We start from the raw sequence: 16,692 nt of genomic DNA, 5'->3' as shown, positions 1-16,692 counted from the left end.
AATAAATTTTTCATATAAGTGACTTACCAAGTAATTACATAGCTATAGTTTTAACCTTGCGTGGCAGCCTTTTATTTAAAAATTGCAGTAGCATTTTGATATTTAGTGTAGGTGACAAGCCCCGCCCACTTAAAGAGTGTTGGAACGACTTAGCCAGTAGCGTCATTCTGTTTTTGCTGCTCACACAGTCAACATCGTTGAGTTTACTGCAGCTTTTGTCACCGGTTTTTGGTTATTTCTCGCGGATTTCAGTGAATATTGTTGCTTTTGTGTACACACGCCTTCAAGCTTTTGTATGCTTTTTGTAATTAGTTATGTCTGATTCGAGTGCTTATAGTATTCACTGTTGTAGCGAAGGCTATAGAACTAGATTGACTAAGGTATGGTTGACTAAGGTATGGTATGATTCGCACACTATGTGCAGTAATTGTAGAGGGCAAGTGTGTTTTAAGGAGAATACTTGTGATGAGTGCAAGGACTGGGATGAAAGAAAGTGGAAGGTTCTAGAATTTTACCCTAGTAAGCTTGAAAGGGATAAGAAGAGAAAGGCGGCCTCTAGGGCTGAGTGTGGGCTTTTGTTAGCCTAGATTCTACCCCTAACCCTAAGTCAGATCTTAGTCTTGTTGTTCCTTCTTCCTCTGTTCCCACCTTTTCTCCTATTCCCGGCCCTCCTACTGTCAGTCCACTCACTCCCATGCATGGGTCCCATCCTTCTGACCCCGATGCCATCGCCAACCTTGAATCCAGGTTTGATAAGATGTTAAACCTGGCACAGGCAGTCCCCAGTTATCGGTGGGGGTTCTGTTCTGACGGCATGACGATAACCGAAAATTGGCAATTTTCGGCGCTTTTTTAGCGATTCTCGGTGCTTATCAGTGATTTTCGGTTATCAGAGCCTCTGTTAGGTATGTATTGGCACCAATACCCAATTATCAGCACCGATAAGCTGAAATCTGTGATTTTCAGCGCCGAAAATTGCTGATTTTCATTGCTAGACAAGCCCCATAAAACTGGAACGCCGATAACTGGGGATTCCTGTAGTGCATACTGTGTATGAGATAGGGCCGTCCCTGAAAGTCATAATGGACAGTGTTTTGATAGAGTGTCTAAGTAAAGTGCAAGTGGAGGAGGTGGCTACTCGTCCCGCCAGCTCTCCTAGACAAAGGTCACTATCCTGCTCCCCTAAACCTGGGAGAAGACATACTGGAAGTCCAAGAAAGGCTGGTGGGGTTTGCTCATAGGTAGTTTGCCCCCTCAGTCGAGCCTGTTGCACAAACCCAGGTGGCGACAGACAGCCATTGGAAAGGCCTGTTTCTGGATGTGCGTCATTTGTCATCAAGTTTGGATTCCGATTCTGATTCCAGGCTCCACAGGCACTTTCTCGATTCGTCCCAGCCATTGAAGAGGCACGCGGACGTCGGCTGCTCTTCTCCGCTGCCTGTTGAGCGATTCAAGGAGGCGCTTCACAGTTCGCAACCCTGCAGCTACGCTGTGGATCCCCCCATCTTTGCCCCGGCATGACTTCCTTCTCACCCATGATATTCACCAGAAGTATTCTCTCCCGAATGCCCTTCTGTTGAGCGCCCTCCTTTAGATCTCAAGTGCCGAAAGGACAACTTCAGGCGCCCATCTCATCCCAAGCACCTGGCACCAACCCTTCATCACCTGTCTACTTCTCCTGAGTGCCAAGCAACCACCTTGGAACAAGATGAGCCTTGTTTGGTGCCCATCAAATAACAGTTGTCTGAAATCATGAGCTTCCTCAAGAAAGCTCCTGCCTCCAAGCCTGCTCATGACTTGTCCGTCTCTGATCACTTCTGAAGAAGAAGAGGAGTTCAACCAAGACCCTGCTCCTCCGATGGCATATGCAGTTCTCCTTTGCTACCTGTGGTGAGTTTCCCTTCTTTTTTCGCTCCAGCTGCCCCGGTCTTGCCTGCTTCCTCCTTCCTGATGAGGAACCTCCCAGAAGATACCTCCAAGCTTCCCAAGATGGTTCTTTCGTCTTCTTCTGAAAAGGCGATCAACGAATTCGGAGACTGGCTGTCTGCCAAGAGGGAGCAAGGTAAAGCTGCTTTCGCCCATCCTCCCTCTCGTCTGGTTAAGAGGAGATACCCTTCGTATGGCACTGGGGAAGCTCCCTCTTTGGGAGTTGCTGCCTCCTCCCAAGGGGACTTCTCCAGCCTCATCGACTCCTCCCGTCTCTTGGCCTTCACTTCGGCAAAGATTATGTTCTCTTCGACAGAGCTGGACCACCTGATTAAGAACCTCTTCAAGGTTTTCAGGGTTTTTAGCTTCCTCGACTAGACAGTAGGAGCCCTTGCCAAGAAGATCAAAGACCACAAGGACATGAATCAGCACTTTGCGACGGATTTGTTTGGAGTTCTGTCATGCGCAGAAAAATCCATCAGGGATGGCTCGTAGGAACTTGCGGCCCTTTTCTGTTAGGGGGTTCTGAAGAAAAGAGAACTTTGGTGCTCCTTCACCACCAGAGGATTCATACAGTCATAGAGGTCAGCGTTATATTTGCCTTTGGATTCGCTTCACCTTTTCCCCTCAGTTGATAGTGGAAGAAATCACTTCAGACCTTCAGAAGAAGTCAACTCAAGACCCCTTAGCACAGTCTTCCAAGTGCCCCAAGGTTTCATCATTGTCGTTTGTGCCTAAGATGGTCTCTCCGCTTCAACAGCATCCCTTTCATGGAAGCAAGCCCAAGTCACAACCCAGGCCTCGTTCAAATGTCTGGTTCTCAGCCAGAGCCATCAAGGGAAGGAGCTCTTCCAAGGCTGTGCCTAAGAAATGAACAAGAAGTCCTTCGTGTCCCAGTATGAGCCAGACTTCTCCATTTTTGGGAGAAGTGGAGTCACAGAGGGACAGACCGGTGGATTATCAAGATTCTGAAGGAGGGCTACTCCATCCCCTTCGTGAAGAACCCTTCTTTGGCCACTTCTCCCATCGTCTTGACGGCCTACTCAGAAGGCTCAGAGAAGCATTCGGCCCTTTTGAAGAAAGAGTCCTCTCTCCTTCTAAAGAGAGCCATAGAAGTAGTCAAGGATTCATGCACAGAGGGCATCTACAATAGTCTGTTTGTAGTCCCCAGAGCGTCGGGGAGTTGGAGACCAGTCCTCGACATAAGCGCCCTCAGTCTCTTCGTAAGGAAGACGAAGTTCAAGATGGAGACGAACCAGTCAGTCATATCATCCATTCACCCGGGCGAATGGATGATAACGTTGGATATGCAAGATGCATACTTCCATATCCCCATCCATCCGGACTCCAGGAGGTATCTCGGGTTCATCTTCCTGGGCAAAGTATTTCAGTTTCGGGCTCTCTGTTTTGGCCTATCCACAGCACCTCAAGTGTTTACTCGAGTCCTTGCACCTCTCGTAAAATGGCTTCATCTAATTGGCATCAACATCAGCCTTTACCTGGATGACTGGCTTCTTCGATCCCCTTTGAAGGAGAAGTGCACGAAGGACTTCCAGACTATTCTTCACCTTACTCAGGAACTAGGAATACTTGTAAATCTCCAAAAGTTCCAATTAGCCTCTACACAAGAGATTCTCTGTATGGGGATGATTCTCAATTCTCAGACTTTCGGACTTTTCTGTCCCCCAAGAGAATCACCAACTGCCTCAAGATGATCCACAGTTTTCTCACCCTCTCATCTTGTTCGTCCCATCAATGAATGAGCCTACTAAGGACTCTAGCGTCCATAGAGACGTTCATCAAGCTGGGCAGACTCCACATGAGAGTCCTCCAATTCTACCTAAAAGCCAACTGGGACAGGAAAACCCAACCAGACTCCGTCATGTTTTCCATCAGTCCGGAAATCAAATTGGACCTCCAGTGGTGGCTGTCCAAAAGAACACTTGCAGGGAAAGTCTCTTCTTCCTCTGAGTCCCAACCTATATTTTTACTCAGATGCCTCGGATCTAGGCTGGGGAGCCCTTCTGGGAAGTCAAGAAGTTTCTGTTACATGGTCCCTAGAAGAACGGAACCTTCACATCAATGTCAGGGAGCTAAAGGCCATTCATCTAGGCCTTCAGTACTTCAACAAGACAGTGGTAGTCCATGTGGACAATACCCCCGCACTGTTGTATACAGGCAGTCCCCGGTTATTTGCGATCCGGTTTTTTGGCACTTGTCTAGTGACGAAAATCAGTGATTTTCGGCGCCAATATGTGCTGATTTCCACTTATTGGCGCCAATAATCATGTATTGGTGCCAAAAATCAGCAATTTTTACTTATCGTTACACTGTCAGAACAGAAATTACCAATAACTGGGGACTGTCTGTATCTGAAAGCAGGGAGGCACCCATTCCTTTTCTCTCTGCCAGGCAGCAAAGGATCTTCTATGGGCAGACGAAAATCAAGTGACGCTGATCACTCGATTTATTAAAGGGAAACTGAATGTTCTCACAGATGAACTGAGCCATCAGATGCAGGTCCTTCCCACCGAGTGGACCTTAGATCCCATGGTGTGTCTCGACCTTTGGAAATTATGGGACAAACCAACATTGGACCTGTTTGCCATTTCAAGAGACCATCATCTTCCTCTCTTTTGCTCTCCACCCCCGATCCCCTGGCATGGGTGACAAACACCATGCTCCAGGATTGTTCAGGCTTGGATCTGTATGCCTTCCTGCCCTTCAGCATGGTGAGGGAAGTGCTGAACAAGTTCAGCTCCCACCAGAATGTATCAATAACCCTTGTAGCCCCATTTTGGCCTCTGAAGGAGTGGTTCCCAGACCTTCTACAGCTTTTGGTGGACTTCCCGAGGCTACTTCCCCAAAAACCATGGCTACTCAAACAACCTCACTTAGAGAGATACCACCAAAGGTTGTCCACTCATGCTCTGACAGGCTTCAGACTGTCAGGAAGCTGGTCAGAGGGAAAGGCTTTTCAAGAGCAGCTGTAGAAGCTATCAAGAGATGAAGATGACAATCTTCTAGCAATGTCTACCAAGCAAAGTGGACAGTTTTTTATAGATGGTGTCTCAGACATAATGTCTCATCTTCTGAGACATCTTTAACCAAAATAGCAGACTTCCTCCTCTACCTGAGGACCTCTAGAGGTCTGTCCTCGTCCACCATTCAAGGGTATCGAGTTATGCTTAGCTCAGTTTTTAAGCACAGAGGTCTGGACCTGTCCTCAACCCAGATCTTAATGACCTCATCAAGTCACTCAACACTTCTAAGCAGAAGGCCAATCTGATTTCCTGGAACTTAGATGTCATGCTCAAGACCCTCCTTTCGAACCCCTCAGTTCCGCTTCCCTAAAGGACCTCACCCAGAAGACACTCTTCTTCGTAGCTTTGGTGACTGCAAAGTGTGTAGAACTGCAAGCTGCTGACAAGAGGGTAGGCTCCCAAGGAGACACAGTGTGCTCTTTTACCCTAGGTTTCCTAGCCAAGAATGAGAACCCATCCAAGCCCTGGCCTTGTTCCACCTTAAAGAGTTTAATGAAAATCCTGGCCCCAGAGGAAGAGGAGAGGGTTCTTTGCCCCGTCAGAGCCCTAAGATATTATCTGTGAAGGACCAAGAAGATCAGAGGGCCATCCAGCAACCTCTGGTGTTCTGTCAAGAATCCTTCTCACCCTCTTTCGAAGAACGCATTGTCATTCTTCCTAAGGGACCTGATTTCTGAGGCACATTCTCGGATTCAGGAGGACATTTTGCCTTTGTTCAAAGTGAAATTGCATAAAGTCCGAGCAGTTGCTACTTGCTTTCAAGCATAATTGTCCTTTTCGTCCATTCTTCAGTTGACCTTTTGGAGGTGCAAATCGATCTTTGTGTCTCACTACTTAAAAGAAGTCGAAACAGTGTTGGAGAATTGCAGTACCCAGGGTCCATTACCAGTGGCTGGCATGGTATCGGAGGAAGAAGCATAGGAAGCATTCTTTCTCTCCTCTGTCTCTTATCCTTGATGTAAGGTGTTGAGTATTTGGAGGGCCGGGGGGTACCTGGAGTGCCCATCATTCTTAGTGGATGGGTAGTGGTTTTTTTGTCAGTGTAGGTGACAGCATTGTCTGGTTTGTTTGTTTTATTGGTACTGCACCCAGGGCAAGGGCAATTATTGTATATGTCTTGTCAATGATCAGGCCTACCTTCCGTTGCAAGACTCCCGCTTCTGTAGAGGCGACCCCTCAGCTCAACCGCCATGCCATTACAGAGGCGGTATTCACCTGCAGTAGCTCTCTTACCAGGTAAGGAAACGACAAGCATTGTTTCAGTGGTAGCCATCCTTTCTATTTCAAAGTCATTATTGCATCTTAATGTTTTGGAGTAGAATATGTCCATTCATCCCACCCCCTATCAGTGTGGGATTCAGCCATGTAATTGCTTGGTAAGTTACTTATATGAAAATATTTTCATAATAAAATTAAGTTTCATATATACTTACCAAGTAATTACAGAATCAGAGCCCTCCTGCCTCCCCTCTAATGGACAAATGGGCACAAACAGAAGGAAGCTACCGGCTAAGTCATTCTAACACTCCCTGTTAAGTGGCCGGGCTTGTTACCTACACTAACTATCAAAGTGCTACCGCAATTTTCAAATAAAAGGCTGCCTTGCGAGGTTAAAACTATAGCTATGTAATTACTTGATAAGTGTATATGAAACCTAATTTTATTAGGAAAATATCATATTAAATGCATTAAAATAAAAATCATAAATTTATGAAGCTAAGATATAATAAAAGATGATGTGCATTGTCAGTAACAGCTACTATATAATACAACTTACACTTTAATACAATACAAATTAAGTTATCAAAAAAGTGCAGAAAATGTTCATCTATTTAGAATACTATTACAGGGAGTTTTAAACTTAGCCATAATGTACACTAATCCAGAACCTGAATAATTGTTGACATTAAGATGTATGTCACCTCACTTCCTGAATTGAATATGTGGGCATTCATAAAATTGGCATTACCAAACACTCACCTATTCAAACTGATCTGTGCCAATAGGCGGCTTTCTCTTTATTATATAGGGTGAAAAGTCTCAATGCAACTGCATTCCTACAGCCCCGTGGACAAATACATAGCATACTCGCCATAATTGCTCAGGTCACATACACCTGCAGGCCGGGTATAGCCTGTGACTGCTGCCATTATCCCATGTTGCCAAATGAAAAAAACGGAAAACACCAAAAAACCACCAAACTACTATGCTGCAAAAAATACCCATTCATATCACCAAATGCCTTACTATACTTTCAGGTTATCAATCTGTTACTCTCAAAAGAAAATATACAGTACAATACACACATCAATGTTTGAGAGAGAGAGAGAGAGAGAGAGTGGAGCCTATAGTAATCTCATCGTTGTGTCAAAAGTATTTTGTCCGAATTGACATCATCCATGTTGCGAATAAGACTCTGCCAAAATCTCATACTGATCCAACTATTCGTTAAGAAGTTATCCGGAAAAAACAATGACTGAAGGCGAGTGAAATGCTTAGTAGTATGCCAGACTAAATAAAAAGTAAAAAATTCAAAAACATGCAAAACATTATTCTGAACCAACAAATACGCCGGTGAAGTACTTTATACATGGTAAAAGTAATCCATAATAAAAACATTTAAAATGCCAAATTTGTGCTGTTCTGTTTTGACATGCATTACAGAATATAAAAAAAGTACAGTACCCCTTTTACTGGTGAAAAGTTTTTTCAACCAAACTGTTTACAGTATTGACTAATAATTTCAAGTTCTACATGTTCCCACAATTCCTCATTGGGCGGATGGGTATCGTTCTTAGCTAGCACTCTGCTGGTCTCACGTTCGATTCCTCAACCGGCCAATGAAGAATTAGAGGAATTTATTTCTGGTGATAGAAATTCATTTCTCATTGTAATGTGGTTTGGATTCCACAATAAGCTGTAGGTTCCATTGCTAACAAACCAATTGGTTCTTACCTACATAAAATAAATCTAATCCTTCGGGCCAGCCCTAGGAGAGCTGTTAATCAGTTCAGTGGTCTGGTTAAACTAAGGTATAATTTTACATGTTCCCACAGAACTGTTCAGTTAGTGTTCTGTAGGTATCTGTACCTGTGAGGAATATCAATAAAGCACTTATATTTTGTAAAGAATCATCTGCAAAAAATGGACAGTATTTCTTATAGTATCGTAATTCAAAAGACAACCTCATTATCGTTTAAAAGCTTTTTGTTGGGCAACATAACAATGATAATTCACACAACTTTAACAACCCACTAAAGTGGCTTGGGGACTCACATGAACCACTGGTATAAGTGGTGTAAGAGGTTTTCATTGTGCAAGTTACATGTAGGTAGGGTAAAAAGATTAGCTCAAGTAAAAAATATGAAAATGAGTTTTGAGATTGTGAAGAGAATGGAGAACCTTGTGCATATGAAGTGTATGTATACTAAAAAAGATTTGGGTGGAAGGGGAAGAAGGGAGCCAAGAGTGCTTACTAGGTAGGGTGGAATAATTGCTGGAACTGAAGGGTGTAAATTTTGAGTAGGAAGTGTGCTTGAGCGTCAATGAAATTCATATAGTGTGCATTGTATCAACATACAGCTAATGAGCCTTCTATGCTAATGTGTATAGCAGTTGATATGAAAGTTTTTTGAGCCATGGGAAATTTTTCAATTGAGTAGTTATAGTTTCAGTTCTTTTCTCAAGAACCACTGTTTTTATGGGACTTGAGAGGCAGGTGGCTTGATACATACAATACTGTAAATGAGTAAATGAATATTGTGTATATCTGATAATGTTAAATTTTGACTTTCAGCAATGAATTCAGTCGTGCAGTTGCTGATGAATACCTTAACTACTTCGATTTTCGAGGTGATACCCTTGATGTGGCCTTGCGAAAGTTTTTGGACAAATTTTGTTTAGCAGGGGAAACTCAGGAGAGAGAACGTGTTCTAGTCCACTTCTCCCGTCGCTTCCTTGACTGCAATCCTGGCACCTTCAACTCTCAAGGTAATGAATAATCAGTTTTTGGAGAAATGTTAGGGCAATGAAAGAAAACTTGTATAGGCATTCTTTTGATGAACCTAGATTTAAATTGGAGTATTTTAGATATGTGTATTTTTATTATTGTACTTAGACATGTTAAATTTTGCAGTTCATGTCTCAAATCTGCTATCATTCCTCTCCAGTCAAAGCCCATTAGGCACTTCAATTACAACTATCAAAATGGCAGCAGGCACCATTCTAATTTGTACAGCCTGAGAGTAGAGGATTTAAGTTTTCATTTTTTTTTGTGGTGGTTGGAATTTGATGATTATTTGGTTCCTATTGTCAGTTATAAAGTTTATTTCCAAGTCTTCAGAGCTACATTCCCATGTTGATTCATAGATTTTTATGCATGTTAGTATTCTTAGAACCAGATTTTTTATGCAAAATATTTTTTGATGTTTAAAAGTTTCTATGTTGATACTCTTAAAAAAAAGTTTGTGATGAAAGAAAACGTGTGAAAATGCCTTTAAAAAATGGTGATTAATTTGGTTCAAAAGTGAAATGAAGGATCAGAGACAGGATATTAGGTGTAGCTGTCAAGTTGTGGGATAAGAAACTGGGCTGAGATTGGAGTGTGGAATGTCTAACGAAAGGTTCTTTTTGATTTTCAACTAGAACCAGACATTGACATGTTTAGTTTCTCAACAGGAAGGGTTTAAAACAAAAGACTCATATTCTAATTTAAGAATACAGTATATTTACAATTAAGTATATAAAAAGAGATAAGATTTCCAGTGTGAAGAGTGACAGCCATCCACTTTTCAAAACCACCAATCAAGGCCCAAACAGTTCTACTGGCACATCTCACCAGTAATTATTCCCCTGGGATAAAATACAGCACCTGCACCATAACCCTCGCTGACAGATGATAATTATATATCCTTGGTGCACAGAGAAGTTGACCAGTCTGATATCATTAAAATGAATATAATTAGCACCTTTCCGAGAGAGCAACAGCTTATCGCTCCTCGATTACCATAGGTGCTGTGATGAACACTTCACATCTGGCCCGACATGCAACCTCCTTCCACAACACCCAGTGGTCCAAGAGTTAGCACAACTGTGCTCTTACCATAGGGCAAAACAATGAACAGCCTTTTAGTGTCTGCAGGCTTCGAGATGGCTAAAACGGCTCCATTCCAAGACTAGTGGAACTTGGAGTTCCTTGCCCATATGCTGAACCACTACTGCTTCCAATCCAACACTCCACAACCATTTTGAAGTTAAAACTTTAATGTCGACGGCAGAGATCCCTTGGAACACACTCCATACTTGTGCCCCTTGCCTTCCCATGTCATCTTAGCACTAGTATTTTTCATCCCTCATTCTTCTCTTTCTCTCACAATGGACATGGAAAAAGCAAAAACAAGAACAAACTCCATGGGTGACATACTTGGCTATTCACACGAACAATAGATAGCACTAAAGTGATGGGAAAGCTCATTTTTTTAAATATTTACTTTCATATAAGTAACTTACCAAGTAATTATATAGCTAACATTTCTACTCGCACAGCAGCCTTTTTAAAAATTCACGGTAGCAATTCTGCTGTTTTGTGTAGGTGACAAGCCCACCCACTATCAGGGAACACAAGAAACAACCTGGTCAGTAAGCTCACTTTGTTTCTGCCGGCTCTGATGTGCACATTGTTGCTTTTTTCATGGTTTTCAGTTGTATTGGCTGGATTTTGTTGAAGTATTATTTCTTTATTTTGGTAGCTTTCAGAGCTTTTGTCAGCTTATTAGTTTTGTGGATCAGGTTCCTAGTTTTATAGAGTCATGTCAGACTCTAGCTCTTCTAGTGTTTGCTACTGCAGCGAAGATTGTAAAACTAGATTGACAAAATCTTGTTACAATCCGCATTCGATTTGCAGTAAATGTAGAGGGCAAGAATGTAGCAGGGAGAAAATGTGTAATGAATGTTCTGATTGGGATGAAAAACATTGGAAAGTGCTTAGATCTCACTTGGATAAATTAGAAAGGATTAGGAAGAGGAAAGAGGCTTCTAGAGTCGAGAAACGGTCACTTAGCCTAGAAACCACTCGTAAACCTAGTTTAGAAGCTAGTTCTGCTATTCCTTCTACTCCTATCCCCGCTTTTTCTCCTAATACTGGCCTTCCTCCTATTCATCCACCTACTCCCGTGCCTGGCTCCCTTGCTTCCAGCCATAATACCATTGCTAGTTTAGTATCTAGGTTTCATCAAAAAATTAATCTTGTAGTGAACACAGAATTAGGAGTGTAATTGAAATTAGTGATGGACAAAACATTCGCTGAAAAAGTGATGAGTGACAGTGTTGTGTAAGTGGAGGAGGTGGCTACTCGTCCCTCCAGTTCTCCTAGAAGAAAGTCACTGTCCTGCTCCCCTGAACCTGGGAGAAGACATACCGGAAGTCCAAGGGAGGCCGGTGGGGTTTGCCCACAGGTATTGTCCCCTCAGTCAAGCCTGTTGCACAATCCTAGGTATCGGCAAACAGCCATTGGAAAGGCGTCTCATCAGATGTCCATCAATTGTCTTCAAGTTCCGACAATTCCATTGCGGACAGGAGGCACCACAAACGATTCCTAGATTCATCACGTCGTCTTAAGCACCTTCAGATGATGTTGGTCGCCGTTTTGATCCGCTTCCTGTTAGCAGTCTAGAGGGCTAGCTTCATCCCACAGCCTTCGTGTAGTTATGTGTGGATATTTCTGTTCCTGCTTTGGTTCAGCATCCTCTTCCTTCCACAGGGAACAGTCCAAAGGTCTTCTCTCCCAAGTGCTCAACCACTGAGGTGCTCACCTGGCCCCCAAGTGCCTAGCAAACTCTCTCAGGTGCGCCATGTCAAAGTCCCAACGTCTAGCTCCTCTCAAGTGGTGCTCAGCCCCAACTCTTCAGTACCCATCACCCACCTCTGAGCGCCAAGCGCCCACTCTTAGATGTGTTGCTACTCTTCAGTCCGCTCAGAGACCACAGTCTCTGTTGCCTTCTCCTTTAGTTCAAGACAAACCTTTGTTGGCTTCCATTAAGCAACAGTTGGCTGAGATTTTGAGCTTACTGAAGAAGGTTCCTTCTGCCTCCAAGACTTCCCTTGATGCTACCCTGTCTCCAGTCTCCTCAGCAAAGGAGGGGGTCGATCAAGAACCTGCCTCTCCGTCGGCCTATGCAGCTCTTCTGCAGTATCTGTTGGTAAATTTTCCCTCATTTTTTACCCCAGCTGCACTGGCTTTGCCTGCCTCAACGTTTTTGATGAGGTCTCATCCAGACAACAGGACTAGGCTCCTTAAGATGGTACTTTCTTCGTCTTCCAAGAAGGCTCTTAAGGAGATTGGAGATTGGCTTTCAGCTAAAAGTAAGCAAGGAAAAGTTTCTTCCGCCTTTCTCCCTCGCACTTAGTTCATAGGAGGTATTTTTATTATGTCACTGGGGAAGCTCCTTTTTAGGGAGTTGCTGCCTCCTCCCAAGGGGACTTCTCAGGCCTCTTCGACTCTTCTCGACACTGCATTCTCATTGGTGATAATGTTTTCGTTAGCGGAACTAGACAACCTTGTCAAGGATTTGTTCAAAGTTTTGAAGTTTTTAGTTTCCTCGACTGGACAGTGGGGGCACTGGCCAAGAAGATTGAAGATTTTTATGAATTATCATCAGACATCACCTCAGACTGGCTGGGAGTCCCATCCTATGTAAACAAGGCCATTAGGGATGGCTCTCTAGAGTTTGCTGCTCTTTTTTCTTTTGATTTTGAAGAAGAGAGCGCTCTGGTGCTCCTTTACCACTAAAGGAATCACAGACGCAGAAGTCGGCCCTGTTATTTTCGCCTTGGGACACGGAAATTACGTCTGACTTGCAAAAGAAGTCGGTGCAGGATTTGTTGGCACAATCCTCCAAGCTTCCCAAGGATTCGACTTCCTTTGCTCTCAAGACGACCTCTCCACTCCAGCAACAGCCCTTTCATGGAGGCAGGCCCAGATCGCAGTCTAGGACCGGCTTGTATGTCTATTACGATCTCGCCTCTCGAGATCGACAGGTTCTTAAAAATAATAAGCAATTGGGCTGTAATGACTGACGAGACCTGCTGACGTCATCCTCCAGTAACGACGACCAAGACAGAGCTGACATGGCAACCATCTCGTCCTCCAAGAAACGTACTGACGTCCTCCTCTAATTACGACGACCACGACAGAACCGACACGGCAACCATCTCATCCCCCAAGAAACGTACTGACATCCTCCAATTACGACGACCATGACAGAGCCGACACGGCAACCATCTCGTCCTCCTCTAATTATGACGACCATGACAGAGCCGACACGGCAACCATCTCGTCCTCCAAGAAACGTACTGACGTCCTCCAATTACGACGACTTTGACAGAGCCGACACGGCAACCATCTCGTCCTCCAAGAAACTCTCCACTGCTCTGCTGCCAGGACCTGACTCGCAGGTATGGATACCTGCTGCTGTTACTCCAGCTGGCTTGCTGCTACCCTCAACCTGACTCGTTGCTGCTACGACCCTGACTGACGAAGTCTGACGCCATTCAACAGACGTCAGCTCGCCAGTAAGAAAAACAAACAAAAACAAAGGAGGCAACAACCCACTAAGGGAACAATCGGCAAACGATTGTTCCTAACACCTCCCCACCTAACAGGAAAAAAAAAATTTAAAATTTTTTTTTTTTTTTTACAAACAAAATACTCTCCCCCGATGCTGCCACACCCCTGCCAGCCAAAACAGGACCAATCCTGGCCTAAGGTTGCCAATATTACGATCCCACCTCTCGAGATCGAAAGGTTCTTAAAAATAATAAGCAATTGGGCTGTAATGACTGATGAGACCTGCTGACGTCCTCCTCCAATAATGACGACCAAGACAGAGCCGACACGGCAACCATCTCGTCCTCCAAGAAACGTACTGACGTCCTCCAATTACGACGACCATGACAGAGCCGACACGGCAATCATCTCGTCCTCCAAGAAACGTACTGACGTCCTCCAATTACGACGACCATGACAAAGCCGACACGGCAACCATCTTGTCCTCCAAGAAACTTGCTGACGTCCTCCAATTACGACGACCATGACAGAGCCTACATGGCAACCATCTCGTCCTCCAAGAAACACTCCGCTGCTCTGCTGCCAGGACCTGACTCGCAGGTATGGATACCTGCTGCTGCTACTCCAGCTGGCTTGCTGCTACTCTCAACCTGACTCGTTGCTGCTATGAACCTGACTGACGAAGTCTGACGCCATTCAACAGACGTCAGCTCGCCAGTGAGAAAAACAAACAAAAACAAAGGAGGCAACAACCCACTAAGGGAACAATCGGCAAACAATTGTTCCTAACAATGTCCATTTCATGGCCAGGTCCATCAAGAAGGGCTCAGCCAAGACACTGCAAAAAGTGAGGTGGAAGTCCTTCATATACTAGTAGGAGCCATACTTCTAGAGTTTTGGGAGAAGTGGATGATCAGAGGAGCGAGGAGCAGAGGCGTGAATCATCAAGGTTCTAAAGGAGGGATACGCCTCCTGTTCCTGGAGAGCCCTCCATTAGTCACCTCTCCCATCACGTTGTCAGCTTACTCAAAAGGCTCAGAGAGACATTCAACCCTTTTGGAGGCGGTTTCCTCCCTCATCCAAAAGAGGGCCATAGAGCAAGTCGTGAACACCAACACAGGTTTTCTACAACTGTCTCTTTGTGGTTTTGAAAGCTTTTGGGGGGGCTGGAGACCAGTCCTAGATGTAAGTGCCCTCAATAATTTTTTCCAGAAGACAGAATTCAAGATGGAGACAAACTATTCAGTCCTTTCATCCATTCACTGGGGTGACTGGATGATAACCCTGGATGTGCAGGATGAGTACTTCCACTCCCATTCCATCCAGACTCCAGGTGTGTATCAGTTTTGGGCCTTTACTTCAGCCTTTCTACAGCTCCTCAAGTATTCACTGGAGTCCTTGCTCCTCTCACAAAATGGCTCCATCTAATAGTGATAAACGTCAGTCTGTATCTGCACAACTGGCTGCTTCGATCCCCGTCAAGATTCTTCTCCTCACCCAGGAACTGGGTCTTCTCATCAATCTCCAGAAGTCCTACTTGACCCCGTCGCAAGAGATTCTCTATATGGGGATGACTCTCAGCTCTGACTTTTTGGGCTTTTCTGTCTTCCAAGAGAATTTCCAGCTACCTTCAGACAGTCCACAGTTTTCTAGCCCTTTCATCCTGCTTGGCTCAACAGTGGATGAGTCTTCTGGGGACTCTAGCATCCATCGAGATGTTTGTCAAGCTCAGCAGATTGCGCATGAGAGTTCTTCAGTTATTTCTAAAAGTCAAATGGGACAGGAAAACACAACATCACCCCAGAGATCAAATCAGACCTGCAGTGGTGGCTGTCCAAAGAAAGACTATCAGAAAGGAAGTCCCTTCAACCTCTGAGCCCCAACCTAGGCTTGTATTCAGATTCCTCGGACATTGGCTGGGGAGCCCCATTGGGGAATCAGGACATATCCGGTACATGGACCCCAGAGCAACAAAGTCTACATATAAATGTCCGAGAACTGAAGGCGGTTTATCTAGACCTTCAGTATTTCTTGAACATGGCCTGCAACAAAAGAGTGCTGGAGTAGTGCACGCAGACAATACCACATCCTTATCCTATACAGTATCCAGAAACAAGGCAGCACTCATTCCTTCTCTATCTACCAGCCAGCAAGAGATCTACTCTTGTGGGCAGATCAAAATCGAATGGACCCTGGATCCCCTGGTCTGTCTGTATCTTTGGAATCTATGGGGTAGGCCAACATTGGACCTGTTTGCCACCTCCAGGAACCAACACCTTCCTCTCTTTTGCTCTCCAGCCCTGGATGCTCTTGCCTGGGCAACAGATGCCATGCTGTAAGACTGGTCCAATCTGGATCTTGACGCCTTTCCACCCTTCAGCATGGTCAGGGAGGTGATAAACAAATTTCAAACTCGTCACAACGTCACTATGGCCCCTGAAGGAGTGGTTCCTGGACCTTCTATGATTGTTGGTGGATTTTCCAAGACTTCTTCCCCAAAAACTGCATATACTCAAACAGCCCCACTTCAGGAGACACCACCAAGGGTTGTCCACTCTTGCTCTGGTGGGTTTCAGACTGTCTGCAAGCTCCCAGAGAAAAAGGCTTTTCAAGGGGAGCTGCAGAGGCTATTGCATGATGCAGGTGCAACTCTTCTAGCCTCATCTACCAGGCTAAGTGGGCAGTCTTCTGTCGATGTTGCATCAACCATAATTTCTCTCCTTCTAAGACATCTATAATACAGATTGCTGATTTCCTCCTATATCTGAGGAGCTCTAGAAATTTGTCTTCTTCCGCCATTAAGGGGTATTGAGCTATGCTTAGCTCAGTTTGTAAAAATAGAGGCCTGGATCTTTCAGCAATCTCGGATCATAACGACTCATCAAGTCGTTTGATACGTCCAAGCAGAGGAAGGACGATTTGCTCTCTTGGAACCTGGATGTAGTATTCAAGTGGCTGACAGGTCCTACTTTTGAACCCCATCGTTCCGCCTCTCTGAGGAACCTCACTCGTAAGACACTCTTCTGCATTGCTTTAACTACTGCTAAACGTGTTAGTGAAATTCAAGCCATTGATAAAAGGGTAGGTATTCCTCGAGGAGACGCAGTTTGCTCCTGTACCCTAGGTTTTTAGCCAAGAACAAGGACCCGTCCAAGCCCT

General features: G+C 44.6%; 1 protein-coding gene across 5 annotated transcripts in view; it reads left to right on the top strand.

The window, feature by feature from the left end:
- Efa6 (Exchange factor for Arf 6) overlaps window positions 1-16,692 on the top strand; it is a 190,523-nt gene that overhangs the window by 93,432 nt on the left and 80,399 nt on the right. For all 5 annotated transcript variants that reach the window (XM_067099180.1, XM_067099188.1, XM_067099170.1 and 2 more), the window contains one exon: window positions 8,767-8,960. In XM_067099180.1, the coding sequence (XP_066955281.1) occupies window positions 8,767-8,960 (194 nt within the window). The remainder of the gene's footprint in view (window positions 1-8,766; window positions 8,961-16,692) is intronic.

This window comes from Macrobrachium rosenbergii, chromosome 4 (genome assembly GCF_040412425.1).
Source record: "Macrobrachium rosenbergii isolate ZJJX-2024 chromosome 4, ASM4041242v1, whole genome shotgun sequence".
NCBI classification, from domain to species: Eukaryota; Metazoa; Arthropoda; class Malacostraca; order Decapoda; family Palaemonidae; genus Macrobrachium; species Macrobrachium rosenbergii.
Note: the sequence above shows the minus strand (reverse complement) of the source record. Positions and strands in the feature narration are given on the sequence as shown.